General features: G+C 35.8%; 1 protein-coding gene across 2 annotated transcripts; it reads left to right on the plus strand.

The window, feature by feature from the left end:
• Positions 1–847: 847 nt before the first annotated feature.
• On the plus strand, positions 848–17,241 carry PHS2 (alpha-glucan phosphorylase 2). Of its 2 annotated transcripts, none has more exons than XM_088878022.1 (16): positions 848–871; positions 9,346–9,600; positions 10,919–11,098; positions 11,367–11,543; positions 11,635–11,720; positions 11,849–12,038; positions 12,169–12,261; positions 12,823–13,007; positions 13,109–13,226; positions 13,309–13,437; positions 14,006–14,224; positions 14,319–14,522; positions 14,799–14,957; positions 15,457–15,720; positions 15,851–16,041; positions 16,802–17,241. In XM_088878022.1, the coding sequence occupies exons 2-16, from the start codon at positions 9,382–9,384 to the stop codon at positions 16,932–16,934; spliced, it is 2,547 nt and encodes an 848-aa protein (XP_088734148.1). In that variant the 5' UTR covers positions 848–871; positions 9,346–9,381; the 3' UTR covers positions 16,935–17,241. The 2 variants fall into 2 exon arrangements, with proteins under 2 accessions (XP_088734148.1, XP_011069887.1); XM_011071585.3 differs by lacking the exon at positions 848–871 and adding an exon at positions 8,690–8,986.
• Positions 17,242–17,882: the final 641 nt, after the last annotated feature.

Consider the following 17,882-nt stretch of genomic DNA (forward strand, 5'->3'; position numbering starts at 1 on the left):
AGGGATGGATGACACGTTTAGTTGACGGCTATTTTTCTGCAGTGTCATAAAGGGCGCGTGAGAGAGTCAGAGGAGTAGAAACTAGAAAGCGCCCAACTCACGAGAGAGATCCAGCATTTCATGTGATTCTTGGGATTGATGCTTTCCCTCCTTTTCTGGGATTTGACAGTCCCCTACTCCACTGCTAACTAATCTGCCGCTCACGCCTTTGTTGGTAGTGATTATTAGTGCGATGTTTGGACATTTACATATGGTTGCATGTGTTTTCAATTTAAGTATAATTATTATTTAAAATATATTTAATTATTATAATTATTTAAAATTATTTTTTAATAACTGAAATATAATTAAAATTAATTAAAAAATGGACGTCGCCCACAGAAGGGCAACGATGGTCTGGGCATCGCCCACAGAAAGACAACGACGTTCTGGGGGTAGCAATGATTGGGTTGGGGGTAGACAGCGGGGTGAGTGGTGGGGGTGGGTAGGGGTGTTCATAGTTTGGTTTAAATTGATAAAATTCGGTTCGATTTTGTTTTCTTTACAAAAAAAATTAATTTTTGGTTTGATTTTTTTCATCACTGTTTGGTATCCGAAAAGAATCGAAAATCAATTTATATATATATATATATATTATTTCATTAATTATATTATGTTAAAATATATTATATATCATATTATATTTATATATTAATATTATAATATAAACAAAAAACTAAAAGAGAAAAGAATGACTGAATGAGAAAACGCAGTAAGGCACCACTTCAGTTCTCCACTCTCTCCACCGGCAACCACACCCACCAGCGACTCTACCTCTCGCGACTTCGTTCTTCTTCTTGGTGGTAGAAGAGAAACGTTACACTTCGCACAGGTAGTTTTTCTTTCTTTGTAAATTTCTTTTACAGTTTGCAGAAGAAATTTAGAAATTGAATTTACAAGTTTTGCTTTGAATGTGTTTAATGAAATGCCTAATAAATTTTTTTTGAATATTGTATTAATAGGATATTGAATATTGTAGTTGTACTATTAAATTTGAGTTTAAATTAAACGAGTGGATTGCTATTGTGTTCTTTTATTTTGATTTGAAATCTTGAATTATATTCGTAAATATTCTTTTCATGATACATTTTATTTTTTAGATTTTAATATTCTGGTACATGTATTTTTGGATAAAATTAAAAAATATTAAAATTATTTATATATATTTTTTTATAAAAAAATCAATTTTTTGGTTTTTTAACAGTATTGGTTTGGTTCAATTTTTTATTTTTAAAAATGGTGAACAAAATTCGATTAACCAAAAATTCGATTCGGTTAACCAAACAGAACACCCCTAGGGGTGGGGGTAGTGGGGATTAATATTTTTTGTTTCAAATAATATTTTTAATCAATAAAATATCAAATCTTGATTTTCTTTCATATATTCAAAATCCAACAGTTAAAGATTAATTGATGAGATTTAATGGCACTGATACAATCAGCACTGATACAATCAATACAGATCCAATGGTTATTAAAATAAAAAATAATATATACTAAGTAAGGGTATAACGGTTATTTGTGAAAAATTTAACGTTGTTAGTTAGGTTTAATTGAAAGGGGCGATTAAGCTACATTTAATAAAACAGAAAGGGATTCTTTGCCTAATTTTTAAAACAGAGGGGGATTTTTAACATACTTTTTAAAACACGAACAGGGGGTGTTATGCATTTAAATTTTGAAATCAGAATTGAAAATTTGGTATTTAAAATTAGAATTTAAATTTTCAACTTTTAAAATAAATTCAAATATTTTGCTGCAAAAAAATATATCCTGAAAATGAGACATTCATCTCCATGCTCAAAACCAGGGCCGAAGCCGAGTCGGGGCGAGTGGGTGGAGCTCTCATAGGTCACCCTCCTGTTCAATCTAATCTCCATAACACTTCAACCACAAATTTAGATTTGAAGTTCGGGGAACGGCAAGTTGCATAAAAATAAAAAGAAAGAAAAAATCGATCATCTAGCGGTGTATCCCTTGACCGACCAAGGGTTACCCACAGTCAAACTAGCGATAATGCTCAATATGAGAAACTATGGAAACGCTATAAAAAATCCTCAATAATTACTAATGCCATGGTGATAGGTGATCGTTCGGTGTACTTTAAGCATCTGGGTTGTGCTTTTTCCAAAGGAGGTGAGCACATGATGCAGTGTCTGTAGTCCAGTCTCCAGTCTCGGTATGTGCCCCTTAGGTGTATCTTCTACATTGTCTAGCAATTGTAGAGCATCAAACGAGTTAGAAACAACAATTGCCTTGCCTTTTTCCTCACAGCTCAACCTTTGTTCACGAGGAAGCTCTCATTCCTCTCTTCGATTGTTCAACTTGTGAGTTGGCAGCAAAGGTAGTGGTCTCGCATTGGTTTCCATGTGCCGTTTACTCTCCTTAGTTCTCGCCATACCAACTCCCGTATTATTATTGTTCAAGGCCCTCATACTCTTTTCAGGAACCGGTGGTGATTGGGTATGCAAAGTCTTCCTAGTCTTCACAGTGGCTTGTGATGGTTGTGGCGCAATAACTTTAGGTACATATACGGCTACCGGGGGTTGCGTAGGTTTAAGGGATTTATGAAGTGAACAATCCTTCGTCATATGCACAATGGTCATACAACTCGTGCATTTTGGAGGGAGCCATTCGTATTCAACATCAATCTTACACGGTGTTTCCCCTCCATCTTCATCCGGTGCCATGATAATAATGTGTTTAGTCATCTTCTTAGTAATGTCTAGCATCACGCATACTTGAGCAAAGTCCAATCGTGTGCATGCCCTCATTATTGCATATGGGTAGAAGGGCTTGCCCACTCCATTAGCAATTGTGCTCAACCCTTCCGTTGTCCAATATTCCATTGGAAGGTGCCAAAGTTTTATCCAGACCGGTACTTGTGTATGTATCAGTTTTCTCATAGTCATACATGGTTTCCACTTCTGTAGTACTAATGGTTGCCCTTGCAACAACCATGGACCCCCTTCTATCACCTCCTCCATATCAATGTCAGTTTCAAATTGAAAGAAGAAAAATCCATTAATTGTTGCTGTTACCTCACGTGGAGCAAGCCACACCGAATGGGCGTATTCCTTCAAATGATGGTAATACGGCCGCTTACCCAAAAAATATCCAACTGCAGTGGATTTCCAGCGTTTAGAGCCATCTTGCATAGTATCCAAAGATGGACGAACCACGACCTCCCTATTTTGAATTGTAGGGGCAATGAATGAGAGCGTTTTCCGTGTGGAATTGTTGAAAGCAGTTGCAATTTTGTCATTTCCGATAGAATGTTCCCAACAAATAATCTCGTAAAGATGGGTCTAACTGGTGTAGCAAATGGGTTGGTTTTTTCCACATCACCGCTGATGTCACCCGCCACATCATACCTGATGTCAGCATCCACATTATCATCCGCATCAGCAGTGACATCATCACCCAAGTCAGCAGCTGCATCAGTGCTTACATCATCGATGACATCAGCGGCTGCATCATCATTCTCCTTCCCGGTCTGCTGGTGTTCTTTCGCCAGCAGCACAGCCTCGCCGGCCATCGTGTTGTGAGATGCTGCCGGTAACCTGCTGCACCTCGCCGGAGGTTGGGGATTGGTGGCCGGAATCTGCAAGTGTGCCTTTGAGGAAGAAGAATCGGCCACCGTAGATGCCGCTGCGCCATTCCCGTCTGTTTTTCAGCCAATTTGTTCCCCGTCGCCAGCAGAATGTTACGCCACTCCTTGCGAAGGCCATCTGTCGTCGTCTCCGCCCCTGGTCGCAACAATCCGCCACAAGCCCCACAACCACCTATATAAGGAATTTATTGCATCAATAAACTTCCTATATGGGATAAAAGAATATGAGAGTATCAAACTCACCCCCATAACCCCATATATACTTATCAAATCCTTCCACTTTTCCCATCATTTTTCAATGTGGGACAAGTACTTTCTCTTCTTCTTCTCATTTTCTCAACAAAATATATGGATTTTCTTTATATAATTTTATTAAAATTACAACAATCCCCCACAAATCCATAGATTTGAACTCAAGTTTCTGTAACTTGCTTTCAACAATTGTACCTTTCGGTTTGAACCACTGTCTAAGTTATCTAGCGTTAGTTATTACCAGGTTAAATGAAACTAAGCCTTGAATTTGAGCTTGTGAGCGTGACAGCGTATGTCAGTAACAATAAGCTACTGACTTTGTGCTGAATTTTAGGGTTGACACTTAGGATACATGTCATTATCCTGTTCATGAATGCTTTCAGGAATAACTCAATTCCTTAGTTGCGGCCAAATAACTACATTCACTTAGTTGGACGACTCTAGGGATGCACTACTAGCATCTCGTCTAAGATTTGAATCCCTTCAGAATGAAGCCTTACTGTACTTACAGTACCAACATCTTCAAGAATTATAGGGGACAGACTCCAGATACAAAGTATCAGTCTATTTTGGTTGTTAACATACTCTACGACTTGTTAATACCACATTGAACCTTCTTTGTGAGTCTCCACTTAGAAGGTTGGGTTGACATCATAGATACATCATTGATGGATTTTTAGTCTTATCCCCAACTGGATTTATATACTTGTGACAGATTTGATTCTTTCGTCGAAGGATCAACTGCATTATCCTTTGTTCCCACAAAGTCAATACCAATTACTCTGTGTGATACTAATGCCCTTATAGACTTTAGTCTAACTTGGACGTCTTATTTGTCTTTTGATTGTATTTAAGACTCATCATCTTTGCAATTTTGGTTTGACTATCACGATGTACAACTATGGGTGGAAGAGGCTGGTTTACTGATGAGAAGTTGTAATAACAATCCATATAACCATTCTGTCTCGGTACTAGTAGTATCCAACGCATATAACTCAACTTCAAAACTAGATCAGGTTATCAAAGTCTGTTTTACAAATTTCTAGGAGACTGCGCCCCCACCTAAGGTAAAAATATATCCTGAACACCCATTGCTATCGGAATTTTTGGCTATATCCAGCTAGTATCACTATATCCCTCAAGAACATTAGGGAATCTGCCATAATGTATGGCTAGTGACACGGTGCTCTTAAGGTACCTTAGTACCCTACCCAAAGTTCCCCAATGGGTTCTATTAAAACAACTAGTGTATCTAGCTAACTTTGAGAAAACAAGATATATTTGGTCTCGTGCCATTTGATAGATACTGTAAACTCCCAATAATTTGGGAATACCTTAGTTGTGCAACTGGAACACCACTTTTATTTTTGAATAAAGCTACAAAAGAATCATATGGTGTCTTAACACTTCTACTGTTTTGATATCCAAATTTCTCAATTATCTTCTCAATATAATGAGATTGAGATATGGCTATCCCATAAGTTGAATGTCAACTTGATGCCAAGAATTACATCAGCCTCACCCATTTCCTTTATTTCAAACTTATTTTTCAAAAATCACTTGGTTTTAGTAATGATATCTAGACATGATCCTATTAAAAGAATATTATCTACATACAGACATAAAACTATTATTTTATCTCCTTTAACCTCACATTATATACACTTATCAGTCTCATTTATGGTGAAACCAAACTTAAGTATAGTTTATTAAATTTTTCATGCCATTGTTTAGGTTCTTGTTTAAGTCCATAGAGAGACTTGACAAGTTCACAAACTTTGTGCTTGTTACTATAAGCTACAAACCCCTTAGGCTGATCCATGTATATTTCCTCCTCGATTTCACCATACAAGAAGGTTGTTTTCACATCCATCTGGTGAATCAGAAGACTATATACGAAGCAAGTGCTATAAGCACCCAGATTGTAGTCAATCGAGCTACCAGATAATAAGTATCAAAATAGTCTATTCCCTCCTTTTGTTTAAAACCCTTAGCCACCAATATGGCTTTAAACTTATCGATAGTCCCATCAGATTTCAGTTTTTTCTTAAAGATCCACTAACACCCAATAGTATTACACACCGGAGGGAGATCGACGAGCATCCATGTTCCGTTAGAAATAACGAAGTCCTTCTCATAATTATTGACAAAGTCACTTTCAAAATCCTTGACAACCTAGCTCTCTTACTCCATTTAGATTCATCTGACTCCTCATAAGTCAAACTAATACTATTAGGATTAAGCCCCACATTTGACATCTTTTCTACGTGTTCAGGAATAGACGTGGAGGCAAGTGAATCATCAAGTAAAACACTTGAAGGTACTCTTATTTTCATAGAAAATACATTTTCTAGGAAGACAGCATCATGAAATTCGACTATTGTGTCAACCTCAATGCTTGGAATTTTTGATTTAATAACCAAGAAATCTCAAAGCATAACTTGTCTCCACATAGCCCAAGAACACAGGATTAACAGTCTCAGGGCCTAATTTCTTTCTTTTATGTTCTGGGACTAGCATTTTTTCTAGGCACCCCCATGCTATAAAGTATTTGAGGCTTGATTTTTCTTTCTTTCCACTACTCGAAAGGAGTACCCGTATTGTGTTTTATAGGTACTTTGTTCAGAATATGACAAGCCGTATTCATAGCCTCTCCCTACAAACACTTTGATAACCCGAAGGTTAGTAGGAGACTGTTAATCATGTCTTTGAATGTTCTATTCTTTTGTCCAGCTACTTCATTAGATGAAGGAGAATATAAGGGAGTCTCTTCATGAATAATGCCAAAAGTTTGACAATATTCATTGAACTTACTTGACTCATACTCTTCTCCTTTACCAGACCTTAGTCGTTCAAGTTTCTTACCAATTTGGATTTATGCTCATTTTTAAACAAAATAAATTTATCTAAGATTTTATCCTTATTTTTCATGAGAAACACATAACAATATCTACTGCAATCATCTCTAAAGATGATAAGATATAGTTTATGGTCCCTGGTCAAAACTCCATTAAATTCACAAATATCTGTGTGAACTAAATCAAGTATTTCTGAATCCCTTTCAAGTGATTGATAGGGTTTCCTAACTTGTTTAGCTTCTACACGAACTTGGCATTTGTGATTTCATTCAATATTTTCACAAGGAATTAAATTCAAATTCATCATTTGTTTGATTGAATTAAAATTTAAATGATCTAACCTGCTATGCCACATAGTAGAAGATTCTACATTCAAAACAATAGAATCAGAAACATCAGTTTTATTATTATTCTCAACTTGAACATTGAACAAACCATTGTCAAAATAACCTTTACCAATAAAAGTACCAAATTGCTGAATTACAACTTTATTGAATTTAAATGCTAATTCATATCCCTCTCTAATTATTATAGAACCACTACATATATTTCTTCTAACAGTGGATACATGATGAACTTTTTTTAAAGACAAAATGTTTCTTGAAGGAAATTTCAAGTCCACGCTTCTTATCCTAAGTGCTTCAGCTATACTAGAGTTCCCCATCTTACTGTCTTTCCACTTCCCTAGTAAGGTCTCCTCCTCTTCGAAACCATGCTATAAGTTTTCTTTGAGGCCATACTGTTCCTTGCAGCGATAATTCATTGTGGCGAAGTGCTTTGGATTTCAGAGCCTTCAGGTTTGATTTGGTATCTTGACTTATCGTGTATCTTGACATGCTATGGCTTAAGTCACTTGACTGATTGTCTGATTTGACCTATTACTTTTATATTGCTAAAAAAACACTCATATTTATAGATGAGGATGAAAGCTCGTGCTGTAATCGTTTGATAAAGTGTCACAATTTAATTGATTCTTTATAATTTAATTAACGTTATTTTCTTAATCACAAAATGTGATTTATTTAGAATTACCAAATTAATTAATATTTGCTACCTTATTGGCTTGAAACTCACTTACATCGTTTTCAAACACTATAAATTTTTTGATGAATTATTTTTCTACTGTGCCACATTTAAACATGTATTGGTCATTTAGTTAATCAAAATAAAGGAATAATTTCAAATTGTATTTTGATTATCCAAAAAAAAAAAAAAATGATGTTCATAGTTGCAATTTTTTTTTTCTTAATTTAACTCAGTCAACTACTATTAAGTGGCCTTTAGTTATGGGTGTGAGGGCTTATAGTGCACAAGTGCGAATGCATGGTAAGTTTGGATTACGATTAATTTTGATTATCTAAAAAAAATTTGAGAACCAAAATTGATAAAGTCGGAACATGGGGTATTAAAAATAATTTAACGATTAATTTAGAAGATCATAAGTGAACCTCTCAGAATTTTGGTTATTTTCAACGAAAATGGTATCTCACACTTCTTGTCTCTATGGAAGGTAAAGAGCTGTTAATTTTTTGCTTTTATTATTGGTTTACTATTTTTGGCATACATTTTGTAACAAATGCAGACGAAGAGTTTGTGAGTTTCAAGAGTTTTTCTGTCTAATAATATGTATTTTTAAGAACAAACTCGTGATGGTTCTGCCAGAACCAATACTTTATAAAATAAAGTATAGATTACTCGACACGCTACATCACATATATATGAATTATATTTTATAAAAATAATAGTATTTTTAGTTTTGTAATAAATGTTTATATATTATAATTATTAATAAATTTTATATAAGAATAATATTTTATTCTTGAAAAAATGACAAGTGGCGAGTGCATTTCCCACATCACTCTAATTTGGTAAGGGGTATTCATATCAGCGAATCACGTGGAGGTTCCGCCCATTTTTCCCTCGTCATCTCACTCTCCTGCGCTCTAGCAGATATTTATTTCGTTCATAATCTCGATCTCTCCATCATCATCATCTCTCAGATAGTTCATAACCACAAAAACACAAGAACGATACAAATCCCTTTTTTGCTTTTCTCTTTTTGTCACTTTTCTCTGCAGGAAAGAATATCTTCCTCATTTATTCCTTTCCATTCCACTCCTTAAATATCTGGTATTATTTGTAGTCCCGCCCACTATAATTTATAGCAGAAACGAACCGCTTTGTTTCCAGTCTGTTTCCTTTCGAATTGGGAAGGGTACATCAGGTAATGTGGATTGCTTAGATTTTTTCATTTCTTTAATTTGAAAAGTTTGTGTGATTCACTCAATTTCTGAGGTTCTTGCATCTCGAAGTTTTTGTGATTCGCTAAATTATGCTTCAACATTGCATAGTTTGTTTGTTTGTTATTTCTTCACGTGTACTGTGTGATTTGCTGGTTTAGCATCTGAAATGGTTTTGCGGTGCCTATATCATCAACCTGAAATTGTTGGTGACTTTGATTGTTTATGCGAGAATGAGTTGCTTGTTATGAGATCATGTGAACCTCCTTCTTATGTTGTGGATGAAATATACTATTTGTTCAAATAATTTTTATTCCCTTGTTATCCTACACAATTTTTTCAGGTTGTATATCTTTAGAAATTGGTGAAACTACTGAAAATGGCAGCTACAATGGAGGCGAACGGCAGTGCAACTGCTAAGGCTAAAATTTCAGAGAAAATACCAGCAGTTGCTCATCCACTGGCTGAAAAGTCAACTGAAATTGCATCCAATATCAAGTACCATGCTGAGTACAGCCCTCATTTTTCCCCTTTCAAGTTTGAGCTGGAGCAAGCATACTATGCTACTGCAGATAGCGTTCGTGATCGGTTGATCAAGGTATTATGTTCAAACTGAGTTGTCATACCCGGTTTGGTACTTTAAGGGGGATCCATATTGTTGATTTTCTGAACTGCTTCACTTGTAATTTTGTTGATTCCGACTAGAAAGGACATTGGGTTGTTTATATGCCTTCTTAAGGATAACTAGTAATTACTTGTTCGCATGAGAGGCTGTAACTGCTTCTTTAGAGGTGAAACTTGATGATGACAACGGTTCAAGCAATTATATTCTAGCTTAAGTGTTTATAGTTTTGCGGATGATGGACAGACTTGATTAAGTCCGTTTATTTCCTCCAAGGGGGAAATGTTGTTTCATTTGATTTCTTAAATCAATGTTGTATACTATAATTCTATTGGCAAATCTGCTTATGCCTTTGTTTGCTTATCATCCTTGCAATATGCACTTTTTTCCCTGAATGCCAATTGCATGATAGTGTCATTTAGTTCTTTTGCATTTATGTGTCACGTCAGCATCACATTGCAGTCTCTTTCAAGGTTCATGCATTGAGCGTTAGTGCTCTACGGCATGAGCTAAGCTAAAATTCAAAGATTTACAATATAAAGCAATTGTTGTATGCAAAAGTTCTTGTTTCTTAAATATCCTGGCCAACATTTTACTTTCAATGTTTTAGAATTTTTAGTGCTAAATTTTATGTATCATGTTTGCCTTTTTTGGTCTCAACTCCGTGAATTGGAAAATTAAAGTTGGATATTGATTTCATTTGTTTGTGCCAGACTTTTTAACTGCATTTCCAGTGTTTGAATGTATCTTGTTACTTTATAGATTAGCTAAAATGGAATGATTGGTCATCAGTTATATGATATCTGTTTTAACCAACAGTTCTCTGTTTAAATTTAAGATAGAGGCATCAGTTATAAGCTGATCTTTCAGCAGATCCCCCATCAGTTTCTTTGTGTAACTAGGTTAATAGTCTACCAATGCCAACTCTGATATAACTTTTTTCTGTGAGGTTGGCCATTTATATATCACATTATTAAGCGATGGATGCCTTATCTATATTTGAAGGATATACATTCTGTGCCCTGCATGTATGAATTGGCGATTGTGCAGGTACCCAAAGGCTTTTGTTCCCTGTAGTATTTTATTTATTCTTGGTAATCGCATGCTTTCATTTGGTGGCAACGTAGATTACATTTTCCCCACAAAATACTAGAAGCTAATTCACAGTTTTCTAAGAAGTTGCAGGGAACCTTAGTTGGTTCACTCGTAATGCATATTTGTAGTGCTAGAGTATGATTATATGTTATCGAGGTGTATTCTAAAACACATCCTGTTATTTTGAATACTTTTGCAGCAATGGAATGAAACATATAGTCACTATCACAAAGTTAATCCTAAGCAAACATATTATTTATCCATGGAATATCTCCAAGGTCGAGCTTTGACCAATGCAGTTGGAAACCTAGATGTTCAAGATGCATATGCTGATGCTCTAAAGCAACTGGGTCATGCATTGGAAGACATTGTGGAGCAGGTAATTATATATTACCCATTTGCATGTGAAAATTGTTGTATCAATCAGATTATTTGGCAATATTTATTAGAAGAGAAATAATGCTACACTGGTATCCTCCTAAATATGTTCCCCTTGGTTTAAATTCATTCGTCAAATTTAACTTCATCTGGCACATTTTGAGGAGTGATTTTTATTTTCATGTTATTGTTGTCATCATTGAGCGTGTACTCTCTTCAATATTTACGTCCCAGCAGATTGTGAAAATAATTTTAATTGATTGTTGCAGGAGAAAGATGCTGCGCTTGGAAATGGTGGTCTTGGGAGGCTTGCTTCTTGTTTTCTTGATTCAATGGCTACCTTGAATTTACCTGCATGGGGATATGGATTGAGGTACAGATATGGTCTATTCAAGCAGCGGATAACCAAAGCGGGGCAAGAGGAAATTGCAGAAGATTGGTTGGAGGTTTGCTGGCCCCTAAACATTGTTAATACAATATTAGCTCTTCATTTTTTGAAAATTTAGTGAGCCTTAATTTCCTGGTTATTTAATGCAGAAGTTCAGTCCCTGGGAAGTTGTCAGACATGATGTTGTATTCCCTGTAAGATTTTTTGGTCAAGTTGAGGTCCATCCCACTGGCTCGTAAGTGCCGCTGCAATATGCTTCTCATTTTACTATGGTAGAGTTTTAGTCTCTGGATATAATTCAAATATAATTTTCTTCAAGAAATATGTATTCATAAATGGGTTTTATTTTTAAAACTGTTTTAGTCGCAAATGGGTTGGTGGAGAGGTCATACAAGCTGTGGCATATGATGTACCAATTCCTGGATACAAAACAAAGAATACTAACAGTCTTCGTCTGTGGGAGGCTAAAGCCTGTGCCGAGGACTTCAACTTATTTCAATTTAATGATGGAGAGTATGAATCTGCGGCTCTACTTCATTCAAGGGCTCAGCAGGTCAAGAGTTATTCATGCTTAAATCCGCAACATTTTGAAATATGTGAATGTTTGCTATTAAGTCTAAATTATCCGATCTTGTATATTTGCACTGTCATTGCATGCTTATACAGGATGTTAATATTTGTAGATTTGTGCTGTTCTGTATCCTGGGGATGCTACTGAAAATGGAAAACTTTTAAGACTGAAGCAGCAGTTTTTCCTGTGTAGTGCATCACTTCAGGTTTGCTGATGCCTTATCCCTTTACTTATCATCACTTTCACTCAAATCTCTGATTTATCTTATTTTACACGTCTACATTTCTTTCTTCAGATTCCATTTCCAAAAAGTTCTGCATTCAAAATCTTTTAAGCCACTTTGAAATTTATATTGGAGAAAATTCAAGTTTTAAGGTGTGAATGAGCAATTTTGTGATTATAAGACTCTTTAGTAGTACATAGACTTTTTAGGGCTGAAAATACTTCAAAAGCCAACTACCACTATACATTACAACATTGTCAATTATGAAAGTTCCAACTTGGTTCTATATGTGAATGTTTGGAGCTCCTCCTCCATTTGACTGGGAGTTTGAAAACATTGTCCACAGACCTTTTGCATCTCTGATGGTTTTTGGGCTCTTTCACTGGGAAGATCTCATCTCATTTGTACAAAGTATCTAGGAGATTCTATCCCTTCAATGTAGAGATCACATGTTTTCACTGAGAAATATCTCGCTAAAAGTAATAATGATAGGGAAAATCAGTTGTAGGTTACCCTTATCCTATACTCATGCCACTTTTTCAGGACATTATTGCTAGATTTAAGGAGAGGAAAGGTGACGACAATGAGATCATGTGGTCTGAATTCCCCTCCAAGGTTGCAGTACAATTGAATGACACACATCCTACTCTTGCAATACCAGAGCTTATGCGTTTGTTAATGGATAATGAAGGCCTTGGATGGGACGAAGCTTGGAATATCACCACTAGGTGCTCCCTGAAATTTGTCATTGTAGATTATTTCAGTAGAATATGATTTTTAATGCTTGCCTTGTGGTCCTCACCTTGTGGATCTGATGTGTATTCTACAGCACAATAGCCTATACGAACCATACGGTCCTTCCTGAAGCCCTGGAGAAATGGTCGCAAGCTGTCATGTGGAAGCTCCTTCCACGCCATATGGAAATTATTGAAGAAATTGACAAGAGGGTATTTTGTTCTCTAGCTATCATTACTTCTGTATTTGTGTGCGAAACCGACTTGAACTTAGTGTTTATCCTGCCCTTTGCAGTTCATTGCAATGATAAAGTCAACAAGACCTGATCTTGAGGGCAAGCTTCCTGGTCTACGTGTTCTGGATAACAACTCACAAAAAGCAGTTGTTCGTATGGCCAACTTGTGCGTGGTTTCCTCACACACGGTATGAGTTCTTCTGCATGTTTGAGTACAAACATAGATATTATGGACTTCTTGGGAACACTTGAAATGGTTCAGAAAATATAATACGAGGATCCTAATCTGTTCTTTCATACAGATATGTCTTGTTATATGCCTCACAAGCGATAAGAAAACAAGAACAATACCCTTTTGGTTGAAAATTAATAATCACAATTCTGCTAACTGATCTCAATCTTATGCTGTACTCTACTTGTCTTGCCTCTGTAATCTAAATGGCATCATAGCTAGAGAGATATGAAAGAAGTGGGAAATTACATGATAAAAATTAAAATGATACTTTCGTCAATGGAAAATTTGCATGATGAGGGTGGTATTTTTTCACACTCAAAATTCATCCTCAGGCCATTGAATTCTGGCAGCATGTTCTCTTTATAGGATGCCTACTTCAAGCAACATCAATTTGTTTTATAAGATATGTGATTGTGTTTTGGTACTTGTCATGAATGCTTACAGTGTTAGGATTTTTTACAATTTTATTTTTGACGCATAACAGATAAGCAAGTGAACCTTTGTGCACACTCTTCTTGCAGGTGAATGGTGTTGCGCAGCTGCATAGTGACATATTAAAGGCCGAGTTATTTGCTGATTATGTCTCTATATGGCCTGGCAAATTTCAGAACAAAACTAATGGTATAACTCCCCGTCGATGGCTCAGGTTCTGCAATCCTGAGCTCAGTCATATTATCACCAAATGGTTGAAAACAGACCAATGGGTGACTAATCTTGACCTACTAGCCAATCTGCGTCAAGTATGTATTTTATGATATTTCCCAAATAATTGTTACTTTCTGTTGATATCACCTCATGTTGAGTTTCTGTTTTATTGACTATGTTTTCCCAAAGTTTGCTGATAATTCAGATCTCCAGAGCGAGTGGGAATTAGCTAAATTGGCAAGCAAACAACGTTTAGCAAATTACATAGTGCAGGTTACGGGTGTGAGCATCGACCCAAACTCACTCTTTGATATTCAAGTCAAACGCATCCACGAGTACAAGAGGCAGCTGTTAAACATTTTGGGTGCTGTCTATAGGTACAAGAAACTGAAGGTGAGGCAAACATCCTGTTATCCATAAAGTATTCTTAATGAGATGCATTTCTTAAGTAAGTGTTTGAGCCAGGTGTCGCTTATCTAGTGACATCAGGTACTCTTCGGTCGTTGTTACCACATGCTTTACATTAAGCTCCAGTCACAGAAATGATTTGCATTTTCCTTTTCCATAACCGTGTCATTACTTCAATTGTTTACAATTTGCTTTTATAATCGATATATTAGTATGCTGAACATAGTCATTGCCTTATAACTTAGTGTATTACCAATGCAGGAGATGAGCCCTGAAGACCGGAAAAGAACAACACCTCGTACCATCATGATTGGAGGAAAAGCATTTGCAACATATACTAATGCTAAAAGAATAGTTAAGCTTGTAAATGATGTTGGCTCTGTTGTTAACAATGATCCAGAGGTCAATAGCTGTTTAAAGGTAGATTTCCTCTATATCACTAATTACATTTTGCATGTTTAAATAACTTGGAACCAAAGAAGACGATTTATTCGTACTTGGGAAATTTCTCTCTTATTAAATTGTTTGTTTAACATAATGTAAGTTGTGGAAACTGCTCTAATCAGGTATTCACTACATTTACGAAGCAGAGGCTAAAATGCAATTCTTCCTTATTTATTTCATCTTAGTCTTTTGCTTGGTAGAGCTTAGGTCTTATTATTATATAGAGCAGTGACGTACTCAAAAATCATACAACTAGATTAATGAGAAAGAATCTTATATGATCCCTGAAAGTGTTGGGTAAGCCAATCAGATATTCAGCAGTGTGCCAGTCTTGATAACATGCCTTGACCCCTGCTAAAGCCTTAACTTGTGTATCTCAATTTTTGCTTGTGTTCACCACTAACAAATGATAATCTCGGATGTCTTCTTCTACTAGGATTTCTTTAATCAGATTATTTATCTTCCAATATTTCAGGTTGTCTTTGTGCCCAATTACAATGTGTCTGTGGCAGAGATGCTTATTCCGGGAAGTGAGTTATCACAGCATATCAGTACAGCTGGAATGGAGGCAAGTGGCACAAGTAACATGAAATTTGCTCTTAATGGATGTCTCATCATTGGAACGCTGGATGGGGCCAATGTTGAAATCAGAGAAGAAGTTGGGGAAACAAATTTCTTTCTTTTTGGCGCCACAGCTGATGAAGTTCCGAGGTTGCGTAAAGAAAGAGAGAACGGATTGGTACATCTTTATATGTTCTTTATACCACATAGCTTACCTACAGCTTACTTTTTTTGAAAGAGGAAAAAGATAGCCAACAAATAAAAGGAAGGCCCATTCTCATTAACATCTCTTTTTTCTTACTGTAAAGTTTAAACCAGATCCTCGATTTGAAGAGGCCAAACAGTTCATAAGATCCGGAGCATTTGGGAGTTATGATTATAATCCGCTGCTTGAGTCACTTGAGGGCAATTCTGGCTATGGCCGTGGTGACTATTTTCTGGTTGGTTGTGACTTTCCAAGCTACATGGATGCCCAAGAAAGGGTGGATGAAGCTTACAAGTAAGTAGACGAAGAAATCCAACCTTCCCACCTTCAATATTATGTTATGGGGATAAATTTTTTCGGTTTAATGCAATTACTCCCTGTGATATTGCTAATGAGCTTACTTCCCCCTTATGGAAAAAATAGCAATTTATCCCTTGCGTTGATTAAAATGAAGCAATTTCAGGAGCATAAATTACTTCATTTTAAAAACACAGGGGGTAAATTGTTGCATTTTTTAAAAGATACAGGGTTAAATTAATATTTTTTTATAGATGGGTAATTTGATCATTTGTAATATCACAGGGGTTGCTTGCATTTTTTCCTAAATTTTATTACCCATTATTTAACTGAGCATATGAGGGAAACTGATACAATCTTTTTGATTGCCTGTGATAATTTTAATTCATCTTTAATGCACTAGCTAGATCATCATTCTACTCAAATTTTGATTGAGCACTTAAATCATTGCAAACGGTGTTAAAAAGCAATTTACAGTCCTTCCATTAAGAAAGTTCCAAATAGTATTTGGTTGGTTTGACGTTTTCCAAAATTTGTGATGTCTTGGGAATAGTAAGTAGTTGGATTTAGAGAGAAAAACTGCCGAAAATGGTTAGCACTTGTGAGGGGCAAAACGTTCACTTGGATAGCAATATTGTTTGAAGAAAAGAGTCAAATCTAAACTCAGTCAATATACAACCCCCACATTGTTTTTCCAACAGTCCATAAACCAATAAATGTAAGTGAATGGTAACCCACCTCGAATTTATTCTTGCAGGGACAGAAAGAGATGGATAAAGATGTCAATACTCAGCACTGCTGGCAGTGGAAAATTTAGCAGTGATAGGACAATTGCCCAGTATGCCAAAGAAATTTGGAATATAAACGAGTGCCCTGTTCCGTCAGTGTAAAGACGTTTCAAGTATTTACATCATAAACCTCGCACGTAAGCAGAGAGGAAAGTATCATAAGTAATACTTCAGCACAAGGTGCTTCAGCGCTGCCTTCTTATTCCATTTGGTGCCTTCTTTCAGGAAAGTATAAATCGCACTCTTAAGTATGCTGCACGAATAACATGAATAGGTTATTCAATGTTGTTACGGGTATTTAAAGTTGAACGCTGTTTCCCTTTTGGGACATGCAATATGTATACTGGACTTGCTTCACTTTCTGCTCGCCGTAGAAGAAAGATCTACAACAGATGCAATTGTTACCTAAGTTGATGTTTCTCTAAGTGCGTGATTGGTATGCATGAATGGATTTGGATGCGAGAAATAGAATAAATGTAGGAATTGAATAGTTTTAAGGGATAATTATATTTACACCCTCTCACCTATAGTTTTTTACACAAAACACCTCTGCCTTTTTAAAAATTATAAAAATCATCCCTAACAGCCTTTAAAACTCAATGGAAAACTTGCATAAAATATTTTCAAAATTTAGCTAAAAACACTTCGTGTTAAAAGAATAGGCAAAAAAATCTCGTGTTTTTCAAAATGTTGCATACTCTCCCATTCCGTTAGGTAAACTCTAACGACGTTAAATTTTTATTAAATTGATTGTTATACCCTTCTTATAACAACCATTGATCTTTGAATATAAAAAAATAAATGGTTTAGATCTTAAGTAATTTAATTTATTTTTTTATTTATATATACATTATACACAACGTATATACTATTTCTCCTAAATCTTCTCTCTACGATTCCGGCGTTGTCTGAAAGAATTTCTAGCTATGGCTTATACCATTTGAATCCTCTCCTTAAGACGAACATATCTATGCCATCAATTTGGATTTTCATTGACCGGAGAGAGTGGGCTTCGAGCACAACCGTCAAAGCTTCTTGGCTTCGATTTGT

The sequence above is a fragment of the Sesamum indicum genome, linkage group LG2 (genome assembly GCF_026168435.1).
Source record: "Sesamum indicum cultivar Baizhima isolate 11 linkage group LG2, ASM2616843v1, whole genome shotgun sequence".
NCBI classification, from domain to species: domain Eukaryota; kingdom Viridiplantae; phylum Streptophyta; class Magnoliopsida; order Lamiales; family Pedaliaceae; genus Sesamum; species Sesamum indicum.

What these genes read in the sequence shown, in the direction of transcription:
- PHS2 (XM_088878022.1), top strand. Translation starts at nt 9,382, where the DNA reads ATGGCAGCTACAATGGAGGCGAACGGCAGTGCAACTGCTAAGGCTAAA. An exon ending in TTCGTGATCGGTTGATCAAG is followed by an intron (nt 9,601 to 10,918) that starts GTATTATGTTCA and finishes ATACTTTTGCAG; the next exon opens with CAATGGAATGAAACATATAG. An exon ending in TGGAAGACATTGTGGAGCAG is followed by an intron (nt 11,099 to 11,366) that starts GTAATTATATAT and finishes TGATTGTTGCAG; the next exon opens with GAGAAAGATGCTGCGCTTGG.